Source organism: Passer montanus, unplaced genomic scaffold (assembly GCF_014805655.1).
Source record: "Passer montanus isolate IOZ18808 unplaced genomic scaffold, ASM1480565v1 scaffold208, whole genome shotgun sequence".
Classification (NCBI taxonomy): domain Eukaryota; kingdom Metazoa; phylum Chordata; class Aves; order Passeriformes; family Passeridae; genus Passer; species Passer montanus.
Window position 1 is genome coordinate 341,028 of NW_024366681.1, and position 20,816 is coordinate 361,843.

Sequence of the window (20,816 nt, forward strand, 5' to 3'; positions counted from 1 at the left end):
TGTAAGAAAAAGGCATCTGATTCCTAGGATTATTGCATTCTCACTAGTTGATGTCTTGAAACAGAGAGATGACACTGATTTTGTTTTTTCCCCCACCTTGCAGATAATCTCTGGAGTGCCTATTCAGAAAAAGGATCAATAGTTGAGAAAAAAGATCAGCCATCAGTTGCTGGATCAGAAGAATCAAAAATGGGTGGACTTCCTTATGTTTTTACAGACATCACGACCTACTTCACAATGCTTGTAGGGATTTATTTCCCATCTGTGACAGGTAGACACAACTATTTTTCTTGCATGAGGATGTGTACTTATATCTGGGAAAAAAATTTCATGTGCAATTTTTTCATTTTCACCAATCTTATAGGTGACTTATGCTGTTGCAAGTTTCTGTGTCTGAGGTTATGTACCTAAAACCTTCTGGTTCTAGGAAGACATAGGTCATGGCTGATGACTTTTGCAGGTTATAGGACTTAAACAAGAAATCTGTTTAAGGGCCATTTCTGTGTCTGGAAAGAAAGCAAAACCCTCATATGTTACTAAATGTTTATTCAAAATAAGGTGCCTTTATAACACTTTAATCTTCAAAGGCTTGGGAGAACAGTTTACTATTAAAATGATTCTTCCAGTGTCCAAGCTGCCTGGTTAACTGCCTGGGATTTGTTTGCATGTCCAATATTTTGCCACATTAACTGTGTAGACTTTTTTGTCAAGCCTAGACTAGTTGTATTTCATTTTCCTCAGCTCATGCTTGAATGAAAAAAACAGACATGTTTTTCTTCAAAAGTCCCAGCTGAAGTAATTGTAATATCATGTAAGAAAATAGAACTCCAATAAGAAGTTGCAGCACTGTTTGCTAGTTTATTATGGAGTCATCCCTTTGTATTCACTGTTTGAGCCCCACTGCTCCTATTTCTTTACTTCAGACTCTCACCAACATTTCATCACATCTGAACCCATGTTATTGTTTTATTCCATGGAGTTTGACAATGTTTTTGCACTGGAACATCTTGACATTAGCTTCCATATTTTTGCTTCCAGTGGTCAGGTCAATTCTAGAAGACATGTCAGAATTAGTTATTGTATAAGTTTCTTTCCCTCCTGTCACTGTATATGCTACAAAATAATTCTGTTCTCTTTTTAGATTCACATGCATGCGTACACGTGATTTTTCCAACCATTCTTTTTCTTGCCTGCTCCTTTCTTTTTTGCTTCTGAGGTTTTATTTGTTAGTTTATTTATTTGCTTGCTTATATTTGCTTGTTATTATGATGGTCTGTTGAGTAGAAAGTTAGTGCATTAAGTAATACTGGCTAAAATTACTAAGTCCCTATTAATTTATAACATCCATCCCTAGTAGCAAAATTGCTACTCCTTGTATTTCTTCATTTCAAGAATGATTCTGAGGTAATGTTTGAAAAATATTTGTTTTAATCTGTCTTTTTACTGACCTTCATAGGATTTGCTTACTCAAGTGGGTAGTAACACAGATTTCTGAATAAAATGAAGGTATAAATTGAGAATTTGTCAGGATTATAATATGCTTCTATAGCCTGCTTCATTCTCCAATCTTTGAGTTAAATTTGGCTTAAAATTAGATGTTCTTGTTTTCTTAGTTACTGTCATGGAGTTACTATTAATTGTTTTTATGACATAAATTTTGTTTCCTTTTAAGGTATTATGGCAGGTTCAAATAGATCTGGAGATCTGAAGGATGCTCAGAAATCTATTCCTACGGGAACAATTTTGGCTATTTCAACTACATCTTTTATTTGTATCCTTTATACTGTGACTTTTTTCTTAGTCTACATTCTCTAGATTCTGTAGGTATAACAGGTTTTTCACTGGAAATCATTAGAGTTTCCTGAGCAGGAAATGAATGAAATCTAAACTGAAAAGAAATCTTTTATATTTGTCTAAAATACCAGTATTATAATATATAGATGTAGATATAGATATAATTAAAATATGTCAAATTTTATTAACAAATATATATATTCTACTAGTGCTTCAAATTCCAATATGTAATTGATGGTTTTAGTCAAGTGATCTGAAGGTTTTTAGCATTAGGCTTCAGTTGGCAGATTGTTGTCATACTCAGGATAACCAGATCTTAAACCAAACAACCAGTAATAGTAGTTGTTGGTCCCTCAAAAGTACACAAGTACTTGCTTATTTGTATGAGAAAATGCCTGTCCTATTGCATGATATATGAGCTGGCTACTTCCAATACTTCACAAATCACTGTGAAATACAGTCATAAAGAACATAATTCTTCCCTGCTATGATTTTTTAGTTAAAAAAACAAACAAACAAACAAAAAAGCAGCCAGGAAACACACACACACATACTGCATTGTCATGGACATTTTCATTTCATACCTTAGTGAAAAAAGGTTGGGTTTCCTCTGTGTGATTTTTTAGAGAGTAATCTTCCTTCAGTCTCAGTAACAGATCTCTCCTGTATAGTGTTGTTTGGCGCCTGTATAGAAGGTGTAATATTAAGAGATAAGTAAGTAATATTCAACTTCTAATATTACATGCCGTATACATAATCATTTGTTATATTAGTAGGACTTACTAATGGCTCTTATGTGAAATATCTATGTGGTATATATTTCTTTTGCTTAGTTTAAATCTGGAGGGAAAGTGTGTCTGTTAAACTGAGATGGCTGCAAAAACTGGTCAGGTTATTAGACTGTATGCCTTTAAGAAGCAGAATCGAATCTAAGATAAATGTTTGAAGTTGAACCACCCTAATGAAATGTTCTTGATGAAGAAAATCCTAATTAGTATTTGCAGAGCTGATGGATAGGGATAAGGGGATATTATTTTGAGAGAAGTAACAGGTTTTTGAGGAACAAATTTAAAAATATGACAGTTACATGACAAGGGGAGTTTGTAAGACCACTGCCATGCACCATCAGACCCACGATTTTCACTAGACATATGGCTGTTTTTGTTTTAAAATCTCAGTAGTACATCAGGAGTCATGTCTATTTTCAACCATGTAATTGCCTGACAAATTTAAGGCATAATATGAAGAATGAAGGAAATAAATGTGATGGACATGAGTATGAAGAGAATCTTCATGTTTTGATCAATTTCTCCATTACGAGAAGTTGGTTAATATGAAACTGTTGTCAGGTTTCACAGTTGTTTTCTTGCTGGTGTCTGGTTCTCTTTTCTACTGAAGCTCATGTTTACTTAGGTGATAAAACAGTGTCATTGGGGTATTGTTTAAAAGGTGGTGAAGCTGATGCTGGGACAACTTATGTCATAAGTCTGGAAGAAAAACCATAAGTTAAAAGCTGGATTCTAATCAAACTAATACAAGAAGCAGCAGGGGATCCATGATAGGCTTTTGACACTCTCTCACAGCATTCTCATAGGCAAGCTCAATAACTGTGGACAGTGAGGATTGAGAAGTGGCTGACTGGCAAATCCCTGAGGGTCATGATCAGTGGCAGAGTCTAGTTGGACGCCTGTAACTAGTGTTGCCCCCTAGGGTTCTGTATTGGACCAGTGGTATGCACTTGTGGCCAAGAAGGCCAGTGTAATCCTATGGGAATAAATCATGCACACTCCATTTTCTTCATGCTGGAAAAGCCATTTCTTTGTTCACGTAACTCCTTTTTATACAGTGTAACAGAATGTGTGACTAGTGTGTGACTCCAATTGGTTGTTGTTATCGCTGGCCAGGGATCTATGTACAAACGACAAATAGGATGGGACTGCTAAGGAACGTGTCTCAAGCTGTTTTATTTTCCAGCATCAGTCTTGTTACATGGTTATGACAATGGGAAAATGCCAGCAGTTCATATCCCAGACAGCAGACGAAAAACTTAATGTTACAACTTACTTTAAAAGTTTTTTGACCAATCACACAAAGCAAAAGCATATTGACAGTAGTTCTATACAACCACTATAAGCACACGTACCTTTGGTTGAAACAATGCTTGCTTATTTCAAATACAATACCTGCTTGTAAGCCTTAAAACACAATGCAGAGAGCTCCATTACTAAGCTTAGAACTTCCTAATATCTTGCTAGGTATACTTTTCTACAGGTTAAGGAGTTAGTCTAGCCAAGCGTTAATACACAGACCATTGTTCTATTTGTCCCTATGTTTCTACTTCTTATATAATTTTTCTGTTGACAAATCTTATGGCTACTGCTTAGCTCTAATCACAGTTCTGCTGTCTCTGAGGCCTGTCTTTTGCAGCTTTCCCAAAGCCCTCTAGTTTTAAGGATTCTCACAAGTAGCTTTCTTGCCAATTACTTTATTGGTTAGTAACAAGTTGTTATCCTGTATTGATTGGTCACTGAAACTCCCAGTGTGTACATGCAGGAAATGCTGCTTTTGAGAGATAGTTTCCATTTTTCTATCTAATGGTGTAAAAACAGTTTATACAGGTGCTAGCTGTTTTTCACAGAGGAATAGATTCTTATGGTAACAAACTGCTCACACCAGGATTGCTTTCACATGGGAATTTGTAAAGTGCTATCTTGACAAGGCCAGCCACTGATTCCAGGAGAGCAGGCCTGATCTTATGAGGCCTTTCTTTTATGATTTTTCTACCTTACTGCAACATAATCCTGGTTTGTGTTAGGAGGAAAAGCATTTCCAGTAGGTCCAGGGAGATCATTCTGCCCCTCTACTCAGCCCTGGTGAGACTGCATTTGGTCTGCTGTGACCATTTCTGGGCTCCTCAGTACATGAGTGACATGGAGCCTCTGGAGGTCCAGTGGAGGGCTATGAAGATGATAAAGGGATTGGAGCATCCCTCTTATGAGGAAAAGCTGAGGGAACTGGGCCTGTTCAGCCTTAAGAAGAGACAACTAAGAGGGAATCTCATCAATGTATTTAAGTAACTAAAGGAGGGGTCCTAAGAAGATGGACCTGGGCTCTTGTTAGTGGTGCCAACCAACAGGACAAGAAGCAATGGGCAGAAACTGATGCACAGGAAGTTCCACATGAATATGAGGAAGAACTTCTTTACTGTACAAGTGATTGTGCACTGGAACAGATTGCCCAGAGAGGTTTTGGAATTTCTGCCACTGGAGATATTCAGGAATTGTCTGGACACAATCCTGTGCATTGTACTCTGCTTGAGCAAGGAGATTGGATCAGATGACCCACTGTGGTTCCTTCCAACATTATTCATTCTGTAATTTTTACTTTGAAGTGATATTGCTGCATCAGTGAAAATATCTGTTAGTTTTTTTGTTCATCATAAATATAAAAGCCAAATCAAACTGCCTAGGAAATGGTAAATGAATTCTGAAATAAGAAATTAAAGAAGAGCTAAACTCATATTTTTAAAATTTACAGGGCAAGGGGGGGTGAGGGAATTTTGTAAGCTCTTAGCTATCATTAGAGCAGATTTCATTGTAGCAAGAACCTTGAGTCCATGAACTTTCATTTACATTGCTGCCAGTTCTTATTTGGCTGAAATTCAGCTGAACAGTAAAGTGTGTGGATTTTTAATCTGGTCTAAAAACTGGGTTCTGAGGCTTTTTTTCATTATGATGGTCATATCTGCAATGGAAAAAAATAGGTTGTACATTTTTCTGTTTCTTGCATCTCTTGAAGTTACTCCTATCCTGTGTTTAGTTGAAAAATAGGCATTAGAATTTGAATGAAGAATAAATATACAGTTATAGAAATCTTTGTTATAGAAGCACAATATGGAGTTTTATCCTATAATTTTGAGAAGTGTGATTTAGCTTTTTTTTTTTCATCTGCTGAAAATAGTACGTAGTTGTATGGGCATAAGCAAGCATTTGAACACTGGCGCATTATATTCACTTCATTGCTATGTTTCTTGACCTTATTTTAAAAGAAGGTCTGAAAAGACAAAAAAAATTAATTTTCCTTAGTTTTTCTCTTCTCTTATTTCTGTAGACTTTTCCTTTTATTTAGAAAAAATGGAACACATTAGGAAAAAATAATGGTGGTATCATAGTAGAGATAGCCTTAAAATTAATTTTGGCTGCTTACTAACAACAGTAAGATGAACTATAAGAACTTTACTTGCTTTTAAAACAAAACTGCCAGTTTGAAGGAGGGGGTAGGGTGGAATAACTTATTTGTATTTTATTCAAGTCATGCCTAAATTAACATAAAGTTAGATATCTAGAAAAAGAAGTGGAGGTGGTATTGGATGGGACACTGAGGACTGTAATGAAAGCACCTCTTCCTGACTTCTACCCACTTGTTTGCTCTAGTAAATTAAAAATTGCATCAGGTTGCACAACAGCCAGAAGATGTGCAAAACTCAAAATGGTTATGTCTGGTAATTTCTCTATTTACTTATTGTATGTCAGTGTTACGTTTTTAAAAGGAAAGGCTAATACTTTTTGTGAATCTCCTGCTTATGCCCCAGGGTATGTTTGTATATATAGTGGAACAGATTTCTGCAAATTAGTTCCTAGCTCTCACGGGGATCTGTAAGATACAAATGTACATACTCTTGCTATTGTTTTAATTCAGAAACATTTGCCAAGATATCTGATAATTGCTGCATATCTGCTTAGAGGCAGCACTTAATGTGAAGTGATTATAATTAAATATAAACAGCACAATAAAGAGAGATTGCTTGGTTGGGAAATCCTATAGTGCATACTATAATACAGTGTTTACTGTCAAAAAAGTTCTGTTGTCCAGAAAGATTGAAATGTGGGTGTTGAAGCTATAGTAAAAGTTATTTTGATGCTTACGGATTCTTTTTTTGTTTGTTTTGTTGTAATTATTTTTGTTTCTCTTTTCTTTCCTAAGATTTGGAGAAGCAGTTAATGGAAATCTGGTGGTTGGTACACTGGCCTGGCCTTCTCCATGGGTTATTGTGATTGGTTCATTCTTTTCAACATGTGGTGCTGGTCTCCAGAGTCTCACTGGTGCACCCCGGCTATTGCAGGCCATTGCAAGAGATGGCATTGTACCGTTTATTCAAGTGAGATTTTTTTTCTTCATGTTCTTACAGTATTGTGAAAAAAAAAATTGACACATTATTTCTGCTGTTCCTGTAGAATGTGAAGAAAATATTTGTAGCTCAGTTCTATTTGTGTACAATAACAGATGAGGCTATTGCAGGAGAAAGTTTGATCTTCAATGTTTTTGTGCAGTACAATTTAATTATATTTGATTTTACACATAAAAGTTAGTGGTTCCAAACTGAGAATATAGTATTCTATAAATGGAAATAAATGAACTAAGAAGCAACTCATAACTGAACTTCTAGACTCTAGGGTGCGTTTACTGCTTGCATTTGTGAACAGAGTTATTTAATCTCACTATGGAACTGCATAAAACTTCTCATATTACAGAGATGAAATTCTAATTTTTATTCATTTTTCTAAGGTAAATTAAGTCAGTAAAAATGTAACAATAGAATTCTATCCCATGACTCCAAATATGAGATTTGTTCCAAGATCTCTGTACATGTTTTAAGAAGAAATAAATCAGATTTTTCTCAAAGTAAGGGAGCTGGCAAACAGAAGATGATGAGAGAATTCTTAGGCTCCTTCTGCAAAACGTAGACAACTACACTTGAGTTAAAAATAAGTAAATAAAACTCCAAAAGATTATACTGTCTGGAGAGTAAAGCTGTGATCTGTATGGTGAAGTCAGCTTACCTCAAGACTTGCAAGACTATCTGTAACAGGAAATAAATACACTAAGTATGCTAATGTGGAGGGACTGAGTAGTGGTGGAGTTTGACTTGTCAATGGAAAGGGGCTGTAATGCAGTAAATTGTAAGTTCTGGGTAGTATAGAGAAAAAGAAACAAGAAAGATTTACTTTTGCCTGAAGCAAAAATTTGGTAGAGAGAAGGTGACATGATTATACATCCTGAGAGTTAGACTTGAAAGGAATGAAGAATCAAAAGGAAAGATTTGTGGTTCGGGAAGTGAGAGAAAGAGAATTGAAGAGAAGCAGGATATTTAGAGAGGGGTTTGATGCTTGAGGATGTACTTGCTGTTTTGGAGAGATATTGTTAATGCATGGACAATCAAGGAAACACAAGGAGATTATTATAGAAGTAAAACTATGACGTATTTAAGAAAAAACCCAGGAGACTTGAAACATGAGTAGAAAAAAAGGGGTTTTTAATATAATAGTAGGAAAATTGATGGAGGACAGGAAGCTAAAAGAAGAGGTGTCGTAGGTTAAGAAAAAAGTGAGTTTTTTGGGAGGTTGTGGTCAAACCAATCAGTGCTGAGATTTGAATATTGGCACCTAGTTTAGCTACTGAAAGTATAGACCGCCTCTGAGAACACAGGGTTAAAAGAGCAGAGAACCCCCAGAAACTCGCTCTCCTAGTCCCTGTCATTGAAAAAGGTCGGAGCTCCCCTTCCCAGCTAGGGCTGGGTGGGCGAGAGGAAGCCATGCGGCCGGGTGAGGTAGGCTGAAGACTTGGGCAGAGGAGGGGGATGAAAGCTTTGCAAGATGGAAGAGTAGAAGAGCTCTGAGAGGCATTGGGCCCCCACTCCCACTTCCTCCCCCAGAGAGAGATAGAGGGAGAGAGCCAGTGCCTGTGCTACCTTAAGATTTAATATCGTGCTGGCAGCAAGGCTGGCCAGAAGTGGGGGATGCAGCTGGCCAGAAGTGGGGGATGCGGCACCAAGAAATCGCCGCCTTGGAAGTTCCGGGCAGACAGAGGCGAAGATTTTAACCCCTTTCTAAAATAATAAAAACCTTATAAATACTGATCCTCCTGAATCTGAATGAGGAGAGAGAGAAATGAAGCCGGAGGAAATGGGCAAGTGTAATGAAATTTAGTGCAAGTAAAAGATGTCAGCAGAGGTGAAAAGAATCCTAAGTGAGAAGAGATGATGGAGTGGCCTTGAGCTGGAGAGACCCATGTTTTTCCTGTGACACAGAGACTGCATTTAGGGGGAGGAAATGCCTTGAAGTCAAGAGAGTAAAGCAGTGGCATGAACAGAGACGGCTAAAGAAAATGTAAGATGCCCTGTCTTCAGTGAAGAAAAAAATCTCTGTTCACGAGGCCCCTCAGCCCCAGGGGGTAAATTTGGGGGGGGACTGGTGTCCCAAAACTAAAAGACTGCTACTTTTTTAGAACTGGGCAGGACATCCTTAGAAGAAGAACCCTAAAAGCAGTCCTGGTCCATGTGCAGTGGTGAGAGTACTGGACGTAAAGGGAAGAAGTCACAAAGGCAGATGTTCTCCCGGCAATGCCACGAGTGACATGGAAACACAAAAAGTTTCAATTGTGTTTCTAAGGGAAGCCTATAGTGCAAGGGGGGACTCCTCTCTCCCTGATAAACTTAAGAGTTGACTATTTAAAGAGTAGTGACAGACTGAAAATTGATTATCTGAGAGATAGTAATGGAGTAGAAATGTAAAATGTTATTTCATGCTGTAGAGGAAATGGAGAGAAGAAGAAGAATGTAATTAAAAATTTTCATTCTTAGTTCTGTCTGTTCCTTTTTAAATATTGTAGTTAATAAAGTTTTTTTCTTTATTCCTAAGTTAGAGCCTGCTTTGCTCTGTTCCTAATCACATCTCACAACAACCACTAAAAAAAGTATATTTTCATAAAAGCACTGGCATTGTGCCAACCTCAAACCATGACAAGAGAACAGCATGGAGAATGAATGAGGTCTTAATTTCTGTATTTGAATGGAGGAATATGGAGGAGAATAAATACCACTGGAACCTCAGGCATTTTGCCATCTGTCACCAGTAAGGCTGTATAGAATTCTCCACAAAGGAAATTACCACATACAAAATGGTTTTTGGTAGTGCTCTATGCAGGATCATAGCCCTGTCTAATTTTTCTTTAAGAGTCAATATTATGTTGGTAAGTACTGAATTGGCACCTACTTTCTATATTACAAAAAGTACTGGCCTAAACTATATTAGGTTTTTACTAGGCATAAATCTCTAATGCATAAGGTTTTTAATTTTCTTAAGAATATTTCAATAAGAGCTGCCATAGGACTTCAGTGTTATGTAGTCAATGCTTACTTTAGTAAGCATATTTAATACTGAAAATGTGTGCTTTGTTATTTTAATTTTGGCTTTTCATAGGATAGATTGCATCATTTTCCTTTGTAACTAATAACTATTTTTAGTTCGAGTTAGAACTAAGTAAGTTAGTTCATGATTTGCACCATAGTTTATTGCTGTATAAAGAACAGTTTTCCCTAATCTTACTGTGAACTTCAATTAAACTAGATATTTGGTCATGGAAAAGCAAATGGAGAACCAACTTGGGCTCTGCTCCTCACTGTTGGTATTTGTGAAATAGGAATTTTGATAGCCTCATTGGACAGTGTAGCACCGATTCTTTCAATGTAAGTATGAGTGTGATGTTTTATGTTCTTAAGTTAAATAGTATTTTCTTTTACAATTAGCCAGGTAATTATTTTTCTTTTTAAAATAATACAGGTTAGACTTTGTTTTCTATCAAATTATATTCCTATTTGATCCTGGAAATAATATGAAACAACAAAATCTTTTTGGCTGAACTAAATTCTAGGCACAAGGAAGTTTTTCCATGACAGAGGTCTGGAATACTAATAAAAATATGTTCAATTTTTAAAAAACTTGGATTTTAAAATAATAATTACTGCTATTTTAGGTCAAGTGCATCTACAGAGACAGACAAAATTCAGTCTTTTAGAATATGAACAGAATTTTAAAATTTATTTTGTCCAGAACATGATACCATCTGAGCTACTATAGAAAAAGAAAAAAATTAACTCTGTCCCAGCCAAAAATGATACATCATGATTGTTAGTTATTTGCCACGTTTGTCTCCAAAATATGTGTTTGAGTCTTTATATTATGATAATACTATATTTTGAGGCCTAATATTCTGTAAGCAATCTTAATGTGTGTCTTGTGTTCTCTTGGCCACTGTGAACATAGCATACAGAAAACTGTATGCTAGTATACAGGAAACTGGACACCTTCCTTCCCTGTTTTGGATTATGTTTATATTTTAATGCACATCTGTCTAGTATGTTTCTCATTAGAAAATGCTCTTCCTTTCTTAACAGGTTTTTCCTTATGTGCTATATGTTTGTAAATCTGGCTTGTGCAGTTCAGACGCTTTTGCGAACTCCCAACTGGAGACCTCGTTTCAAGTATTACCACTGGTAGGGAATATTTCTTCATTCAGAAGAGTTAAAACTAACTATAGTTAGTTAAAACTAACTAACTAACTAAATTGTTAATTTTATTGCAATAATAAAGCAAAATCTCCTTTCTGACTTAAATGAATTAAGATTCCTGCACTCAATAAGAGCATAATTTGTTTTCATGTTTTTAGAATAGTGCCATAGTAATAACAGTGATCATGAAAACATGTGGCTAATATAGATGGTTTGGAAAAGGGTTACAGGATGACATTTTTTTCTGCTTAGAAGCCAAGAGACCTTCTGTAGGAAAATGAGGATGAAAAACCATGAAATCTGCCTTGTATATACTTAAGGAGAACTGGTAAAAGTGTTCAGGAAGGTTAGGACAATTTTCATTTTGGTTATGCAAAAAATACACAAACCTAAAACTTCTACAGAAAAAAGTCTCATTCAGTATACATAATTTGGTTCACTGATGATGTGATGACTGGTTTTAAAATATGCTTTGGACATTGCATTTGATAACTCAAGTAAACCCTTTAAAAATTGAGTAATAACACAGAAGGTGAAAGTGTGGTTTTTTGATTTAATCTTTTTTTAATGGGTTAAGAGTTTAAACATCTCAAACTACGATTGGGAAATTTCTGGATTTTTTTCTAACTGTATGTTAAAAGTACATAATTAAAAATAATTCTATTGAGAAATTTTACTGCTGAAATAGCCTTAAATACTAGATCATTTAGTAGATAAGCTAGCGTGATTCTAGCATGTAAGAGTTGCTTATGATTTTTCCTTTTAAAGAGTTGAGCGAAAACAAAATGTTGCAGTTTTAGCTTTGAAAAAACTTGTTGAATCTGCCCTGTAGTTACGTACTAATTTGACAACTAACCATCCAAATATATACATTTGGCAACAATTCATTTTTATATTTTTCTTAGAGACATCAGTGAGCAGCTGACTCACTGTGTGTACTTCTAGCCAAAGCAGGTGTTGGAATGTTCAGCAAGAATTGGGATGACATTTTCTTTTCTGAGTGAAAGTAAGAGTATTAGATTTATTGAGGCATGAAAGAGTAGCAGCTGTTGTTCTTTTATACAAACTACAAGACTGATGTCGTCAGAACTTGTAGAAAGGATTCCCTTAGTTTAAAATTGAACTCAGTGCACTATACCAAACTAGAGGTACCAAACCAAAGTTAATTATATTTACACCCCATCAATATAGTCAAAGTTAGCTCTAATTTGGAAATTGGGTGAAAACTAATTTGGGAGGTTGTATATGATCAAAAGTATACACAAAACTGTCCATTTTGAGATGATTTATCTAAATTTGATAAATGTGGGCAAACAAGGCATATAGACTTAAGTTTGGAAATGCTTTTTGTAATTTTTTCAGCTTACATTCATTCTTCTTTGTAACATTTAGAAGATTGTTTTCTGAATTCTATTGACTTGTGTTATTGGCCAAGAGACAGACCACAACAGAAGTGAAGAACAGAACTGATGAGTCAAATTGAATTTAAACTAATCAACTATTTTTGCTGGAAGTAACAAAGTTGTTTTTTACTGTTTGAATTTTTTAGCTTAAATTCAAATCAACAGTACTATGTGATAATGTGTTTTGAAACTCAGCTGACTTGGAGGTACTGAAGTTTCAATACTGTATATACTACAAATGTAGAAAATCTATTGTTTTATCTAATTTAGATGCATTATTTATGTCACACAAAGGTTCTGAATGCAATTTTTTCATATAAGCTAAAATTGGGACAATGTATTTTTTTTAATAATAGTTGAAAAATAGCCTTTGAAGGTGAAAGGCCTTTCTAGAAATTAAATAAGAAATTAACTTTGTAGAACATTTGCATGCCTATTTAAAAAAATGGAAAAAATGGTTTCTTTTAGGACTCTTTCATTCCTGGGGATGAGTTTATGTCTTGCCTTGATGTTCATTTGCTCTTGGTACTATGCTTTGATTGCCATGCTAATCGCAGGATGTATATACAAATACATAGAATATAGAGGGTAAGACCATATATCTTATTTATTCTGTATTTAATATCTTTACCATTCAGCAAAAAGCTCTTTTCTATAAAATAGATACAATTGAAGTAACAAAGCTCAGAGTATTCTTTGAAACAAGGTAAGATCCAATCTTGGTTAAGGGTTGTAAGTTTTCTGATTTGAATTTCTCTGGAAGATCTGTTACATAGTTTTCATCAGCAAGAACTAACAGAAATAAGAAAAAGTAAGTCTGGGAAACTCTCTCTGGAGAAGAGATGATGGTGTAAACTTTTGGTACTTCAGAAACTTTACCTTTAAATATCATGTAGCAGCTATTAAAAAACTGTAAATTATTATTACCTTGTGCAGAAGCTCAAACTCACATTTTTGTGTGTGTGGATTTGATTACTTTCTAGAATTAATCTTTAAATTGCACCATACTTTGCACTGTATGCATTTGTCAAGAGACAGTCACACCTGTAGTACATGCTGAGCAACTATGAGTCTTAAAGTGCATGCTGTGTTCATAAAAAACTCCAAAAAAAACCCAACCCCAGCCAAGACCCCAACTAAACAACATATAGAAACACTACAGGTAATTATGATCAGTAAAGGTGCACGCTGTCCCTTCCTAAGGATAGATACCCTATGCTGAAAGAAAATACTAATATCTTGGAGCAGGAAATTGAAGCTAGGCCACTGTTTTGATGAGTGATTAAGCACAGCTCTTAAGTGGATCAGCTGGTATAAACTGTTCCACCCTGTGGATCCTCCATCTTTTAATATCTCCATTTCCAGATGAGATGCTTTCCTGGATTATAACATCTCCATTTACTGGGCTAATGATAAGGAAATTGATTTCCTGATTTTAGTGAGGAAGTCAGATCAGATGGTAACAGTTCTGCATGCATGTGTGTGTGTATATATATATATATATATATATATATGTAGGTTCATACATAAAATTATGCATAATTCCAAATTTATATATAAGTTCCACAAATGTTGGCACATGCCAGGACATTTACCTTGTTGAAGGAGATGCTTTACTAGAGGTAACTTAGTTCAGAGAAAATTCATGAGTGAAAATCAGAGGGAGGGAGGATGGGCAAGGGAGATGGACCCCTTGCCATTATAGAATCTATTCTCCTGACCACTTTCAATCATCAATATTCTATATTGGAATTAAAAGGACTGGAAAATGTAGGGAAACTGAAAATGGTCAGGAAAATGGATGGAGCTTTAGGCTTTTTGGGAGAGAAGCTGGGAAGGAAAGAAAGTGGAGAAGGCTATAAGTGGTGGTGTTGAGGGCAAAATAGGTTATACTAATCTATGTGAAGTCAAGTTTCACTTACTAATTTTGCTGCTTTACAATAATTTCTTTTAAGTATCCTTCTCTTATTTATTCTAGTGCTAAAAGCAACTTAAGTAGCTCTCATGATTACAAAAATACTTCTGAAGTATGAATAAAATAGACCATAGTAAATATTTACAAATATGGAAAAAATTACCTTGAAGAGGTCTGGAACTGCTTCACCTTAGTTAGTCTTCAACCTTGATTTAAGTCTACAAGACAAGGTTTTTCCATACATTCATGCAAAAAAAAAGTGATAATTTTTTACATCCATTATCCCCCACATGAGAAAAAGTATTTGATTTGTATAAATAAATGGGACCCTGTTAATTGAATCTCTTTTGTATCCTGAAGAGCGGAAAAAGAATGGGGCGATGGAATCCGAGGACTGTCTCTTAATGCAGCTCGCTATGCTTTGCTTCGTGTTGAAGATGGTCCTCCTCACACCAAGAACTGGAGGTAGAGTCCTATGTTTTCTGGAGTCACTTAATTCTTGAAATACAGAAATATATTGGAATACTGCTGGTAAAGCAGTGAAGTAGAGATAAAGTGAGATTGACCTTTAAAATAATGTTTTAACTTGGGCATGGCAATGATGTCATTGCAATACTACTATTTTACTGAAATGACATGTGACTTGTGGTCATCAGCTTTGTGGCAAACTAACTTGAACTTAAATCCATATAATGTTGACATGGTTTTCAAAAGTGCAAAAGAATTGTAATGCTTTATTATTTATAGATTTTTCAGATTCAAAGAAAGTTACCCTTGAATCTCACTGTGTCTACAGAAGAAACACTGCAATTCCATAAGTGCTTTTTTTTTTGTTTGTGTATATGTTCCCTCTGAAATACATTGTACAAATCTAGAGAGGGCCCTTTTTTATTTAAATTCTTTTTTGTGGTAGTCTTTTTATATGGCTTCATTCAATAGTAGCACTTTCTAAATTGCTTAAATGCCATTAAAAGAAAATCTCACATTTTACTGTAATGGAGTTAGATGTCCACTACTATTTTTGCAGTATTTTTTTTTTACTTGTTAAATTTAATTTTCCTCAAAGCCAACTTTAAAAGTTACTTAACATTTAAAAATGAAGGATGTTTGCACACTGTCACTTCTGATTAATGTAGTGTGATACTTTCATTCTAGTCACTACTCAGTGATAGTATCACAGGATGCATGCACAAGCAGTGTTCTGTTGTCCTTCAGTAGAATGGCATTACTTTACCATTTTTCCTGGGGCTGATGAACTTGGCATCTCAGAGATACCAATGTAATGTAGCGTTGACAATCCTGTTAAATATTTGACTGCTTCAGTTCCAAATGAGCTATATTCTTATTGTGTCAATATATTTGCTAGAACTGAATGATCTTGTTACATCTTAAACTATGCTAATTTTGAGGTAGGAAGTATGATCCAACTTGTCATCAGTCTTTTGAAATTGTAGCAATGACAGGAAAAATATAAAATGTTGATTTGGGAAAAGTAAGTACATTAAGTATTGATTAAAGGAAATAAGAGTGCATCCTTATCTAGTATGCAGTAGAAACTGAATTTTGGGTACTCTTGGTGTGATTAAGGGATAGACTGTCCTTTTGTAAGGACCTACGCAGGTCATTTGAGAACATTGTGAAAATCCAGAAGGATAACTGCAAGTTATCCTTCTATCCTTACCTGAATATGCCTGTGCCTGGTACAGGCATATTCAGAGCAGTGATACAAGACCAGGAAGCTGCTTTGGTAAAAAGGATCTGTGGTTCCCATTAGCTAGTAATCCAGCAGTGTGTCTTGGCAATGGCATGCTGGACAGGAGGACAAATAGTACATTGAGAAGTAAGTATATTGGGAGATATTTATTTTTGTTTAGCACTCATCAGAATACATTTAGAATATTTCTTCCATGTTTATATACCATGATGTAGGAATGACAAACTCGAGTAGATACGACCGCAGATGATGGTTGGAGCACAGGGGCATCTCTCCTGTGGGGAGGGGCTGAGGGGCTATGCTTATTCAGCTTGGAGGAGGCTGAAGGGGAGCCTAAAAATTGTAATAACTAACTTATAAACATGCAAAACCTAAAAGAAGGTTACTAAGAAGATGGAGTCAGATTTCTTACAGCAGACTAGGATAGGAGAATAAGAGAACATGATAAAATAATTAAGTACTGAAGAGGTGACCCAGAGGTTTGTTTCTAGTGGTTTTCCAAATCTAACTGAATGCAGCAGTAAACAATGTCCAGTGTTTAGTCATTTCAAGCAGCAGGTTGCACCAGATGACATTGGAAGAGTGATTTTATAATTTTCTAGGGGAAACTGGTGTTTAAGGGAGCTTTTCAAAATGACATTGTGACTATTTATGTATTCCGTACCTGAACTGTTGTATGTAATTGCAAATTATGGCTTACTTACTTAGGAGTTGGCTGTTTTCCATTGAATTAAGCAATTAATCTGCATTTTATTAATTCTTCATTTTAATTTTCCAGTTCTTTCTAATGAATATGTGTGTGTGCACTAAACTTCTTTTCCCTTTGTTTGGCAGACCTCAACTTCTGGTCTTGTTAAACTTGGATAATGAGCAGTCAGTCAAACACCCTAGATTGCTTTCTTTTACCTCTCAGTTGAAGGCTGGTAAAGGACTGACTATTGTGGGTTCAGTGCTTCAGGGAATCTATTTAGATAAATGTATGGAAACTCAGAAAGCTGAAGAGGTATGTAAAAGAGAGCTTGCAAATACTTGTAATTTACATTAGTATTTAAATGTTGAATCTGGATAGCTCATATATTTAATGAGAACAGACTGTTATAAAATGTTGAATAAAACATCTACTTTTGCTTTCAGTACAATCAGTGATTATATAAAAAGAATGGATTGGTGTATGTAGCAAAACGTTCTATAAATTTTTTTTAAGAGGATGACGCAACACTGATACTTTCTAGCTTTTTCTTTCCTATTGAGAGTCCTGGGCTTACAATGAAATTATATTAAAAAAAAAAAATTAACCCCCCCCCCCCCAAAAAAACAAACAAAAGAAAAAACAAACCAAGAAACCAAACCCCCCCCACAACCCCCCCAAACAACAACAACAACAAAAAAAAACAAAAAAAAACAAAACAAAACAAAAAAACCCAACAAAAAAACCCAACAAAAAACAAAATGCAAGCAAAAAAAACCCACAAAGGAAAAAAAAACCACACCAAAACTCGGCAAGCTTTAACAAATTGCCTTATAAAGAAAACAGCATATATTTGACAAAAAATTTAACATTTAACTAACAAATGCAAATGTTTGGCATAATATCATCCTCATGATGTGATTTTCTACATCCTTCCAGAAATACATATGAGAATTAGGATTAGGAGTACTCTTTGCCAGAAAACTGTGAACAGGATCCTTCTTGGGATCCTTTATTTTATTTTTCTATTTATACCATATCTCCAGAAAAAGTAGGATAGGTAGGAAAAGAAAAATTAAGTTGTCATATAATTTAAAATTTTTCCAACTATACCTACAAATACAAGTAAATTTGGTTTCAATTCAATTTCTTTAATAATAATAATAGTTGTATTTACTTGCCTATGCAAGCTCTCCTACTCCTATCTTTATAAGTAGGGAAACATTTGGAGGAAGTATCATGTTTCCTGTACTTTATTGAAATATCCAAAAGCTGGTTTTGATTGCCATTATATTTTCCATATTAGTTAATTTCTGCAGTGTTGTTCAAAAGAGTACCAGTTGATATGGCTACTATTTTGATCCAAGTAGCCTTTGAAACTGTGTAAAAACCCGTGTGATTTTTTCAGACCTGGTATCTCTTACATAGACAAGTATTTAAAATCTTGAAATGGACTAGCTAACATAACTAACTGCCCATTTCCTCACAGTTTTCCTTTTTCTTCCTATTGCAATTCAGGCTTATCCACAGTGGTTTCTATTTCTGACAAATTTTGGTTTTTTGTAAAATTCAAAATATTTATGTATTAGTTCTTCCTTCTGAAACATGTTGATCTCTCCCACAAGTCACTGATGATGATGGGGGATTTTAAAGTTATTTAATCAAAAAATAATAATTGCCAAAGCTCATGTTCCCTGGTCAAGCCTGATACTGGTTTGAATGCTTCTTTTAAATTACCTGGTTATGTGTCTTCATGTTTGTCAGTATTTAAATACAGGAGAGCTATTCTGAAATTAAAGGGGTGTGGGATACTTAATCTGGTCAGTTTATCTTGTCATTAATTGGACAGTGCTTCCAATTTTCTCCTGCACATCTGTTTTTCCATGTTGGGAGCTGATAAATAATCAGCCTCTTAATGTCAAAGGTATTTAAGGAACTTCGGTAGACTCTTATTTTTAAGTAAGTGGCATCACACTTCCAAACTCTTCCAATTCCAAAAGAAATGACTGATCGTTCCAACCATATGTTGCTTTGTCAGTCACTGGTTTTGACTTTACCTGAAGCAGTGTTACTTCCTTTAGCTTTATATATGTGTTTTTACTCATGTCTTATTCATTCTTCTTTGGAAGTAAAAGGCTGAATAATTAAAATAATGGAAAAACTGTGTGTGGTGTCTTTTGGGGTCGATGCAATTTGGGCTCTAGTTTTTATAGAATCACGTTCACTCTTTTGGAATTAGTGATTTCTTCATGTTGGTAATAAATTGTTGTTAAAGCTTTGCTATTATTTAATGCTGTTACTCCTTCTGATGTTAATTGTCAGTGTTGATGGTTTGTATTTCCTTATGTGTAATTTTCCTATTGCAGAATGTTAAGGCCTTAATGGGTGTAGAAAAGACAAAAGGATTTTGCCAGATTGTGGTATCTCCTAACTTGAGAGATGGAATATCCTATTTGATTCAGTCAGCTGGTCTAGGAGGGATGAAGCACAACACAGTCCTGATGGCATGGCCACAGTCGTGGAAGCAGACAGAAAATCGTTTCTCATGGAAAAATTTTGTTGGTATGTGTTTATTGACTTTCTCATTTGCATTTGTAATTCAACTGTGTGACTAATGTATTTGCTGTGTGGAGGAAATGTGCTACTGAACATCTGGTGGACAATTGAATCTGTATCTGATTTAATCTGTAGTGGGTTTTCTCAGCCCTCTTCAACCACAGGTTTGCTTTTTCTTCTTCTAAGCAGCCTGATCACTAAAATCAATGTCATGGTGTCATGGTTTGACCCTGGCACAGTGCCAGGGCCCCATGAAAGGTGTATTTCCAAAATGGTTACTGTGAGATGTGACCCGGAAACAGAACAAAGCAGGCTCCCACTCGGGGATGGAGGGAAAACCACAATACTTTATTAATTACAATATCTAAAAAGGAACACACACACAAAGCTAAGAAACTAAAACCCTCCAAATACGTTCCTCCTCCCCCCTCCCTTTTCTCCACTGATTCACCACCCCTCAAATAATCAACCCTCAAATCCATCAGGGAGAGAGGAGTCCTCCCTTGCATCATAGGCTTCCCCCAGAAGCACAATTGAAACCTCCTGTGTTTTTGTGTCACTCATGGCCCTACCCAGAGAACATTGACTTCTCATGACTTCTCCCCCCGCCCCATGTCCAGTGCTCTCACCACTGGACATGGGCCAGGACTGCTTTTAGGGTTCCCTGTTTGAAGATGCTCCACCCAGTTCCAGAAGCAGCAGTCTCTCAACTTCGGGACACCAGTCCCCGCCAAATTTCACCCCCTGGGGCCGAGGGCCCTCGTGAACAGAGATCTCAAACCCTCTCTGAAGACAGAGGGCATCTCACACCCTTCTCACCCATCTCTGTTCTCACAACTGCTTCACCTCTCAACTTTGGGACACCAGTCCCCCCCAAATTTCACCCCCTGGGGCCGAGGGGCCTCATGAACAGAGATCTTCCTCCCCATGGAGACAGAGGGCATCCCACACCCTCCTCAGCCGTCTCTGTTCACGCCGCTGCTTCACTCTTGACTCCCGGGTGTTGCCTCCCCCTAAATACAGTCTCTGGGTCACAGGGAAAAAACACGGGTCTGTCCATGGCCATACAAGAAAGAGTCCAGCTCAAGGCCACTCCATCATCTCTTCCCACCTAGGATTCTTCTCACCTCTTCCAGCTTTCTTCACGCTTGCCTATTTCATCTCTCATCTCTCTCTCCTCATTCTGATTCAGGAGGATCATTATTTCCATTATTCTACCAAGGGGTTAAAATCTTCGCCTCTTTCTGCCCAGGACTCCCACAGCTGCCGGGTACCTTCTCTCACCGCATCCCCCAGCTTCTGGCTGGCTGTGCTCCCAGCACAGTCTCTATCACTCTCTCCGGGGGGGCGGGGGGGCTGCCCAGACATCCCAGGTCTCTTCCAGCCCTGCACAGTCTCCT

General features: G+C 36.2%; 1 protein-coding gene across 5 annotated transcripts in view; it reads left to right on the forward strand.

Moving 5' to 3' along the window:
* Positions 1 to 20,816, forward strand: part of LOC120501853 (solute carrier family 12 member 7) — a 120,395-nt gene that overhangs the window by 78,848 nt on the left and 20,731 nt on the right. For all 5 annotated transcript variants that reach the window (XM_039708609.1, XM_039708610.1, XM_039708607.1 and 2 more), the window contains 10 exons: positions 104 to 271; positions 1,673 to 1,771; positions 2,451 to 2,508; positions 6,778 to 6,952; positions 10,200 to 10,318; positions 11,027 to 11,125; positions 13,012 to 13,131; positions 14,819 to 14,923; positions 17,007 to 17,175; positions 19,227 to 19,422. In XM_039708609.1, the coding sequence (XP_039564543.1) occupies positions 104 to 271; positions 1,673 to 1,771; positions 2,451 to 2,508; positions 6,778 to 6,952; positions 10,200 to 10,318; positions 11,027 to 11,125; positions 13,012 to 13,131; positions 14,819 to 14,923; positions 17,007 to 17,175; positions 19,227 to 19,422 (1,308 nt within the window). The remainder of the gene's footprint in view (positions 1 to 103; positions 272 to 1,672; positions 1,772 to 2,450; positions 2,509 to 6,777; positions 6,953 to 10,199; positions 10,319 to 11,026; positions 11,126 to 13,011; positions 13,132 to 14,818; positions 14,924 to 17,006; positions 17,176 to 19,226; positions 19,423 to 20,816) is intronic.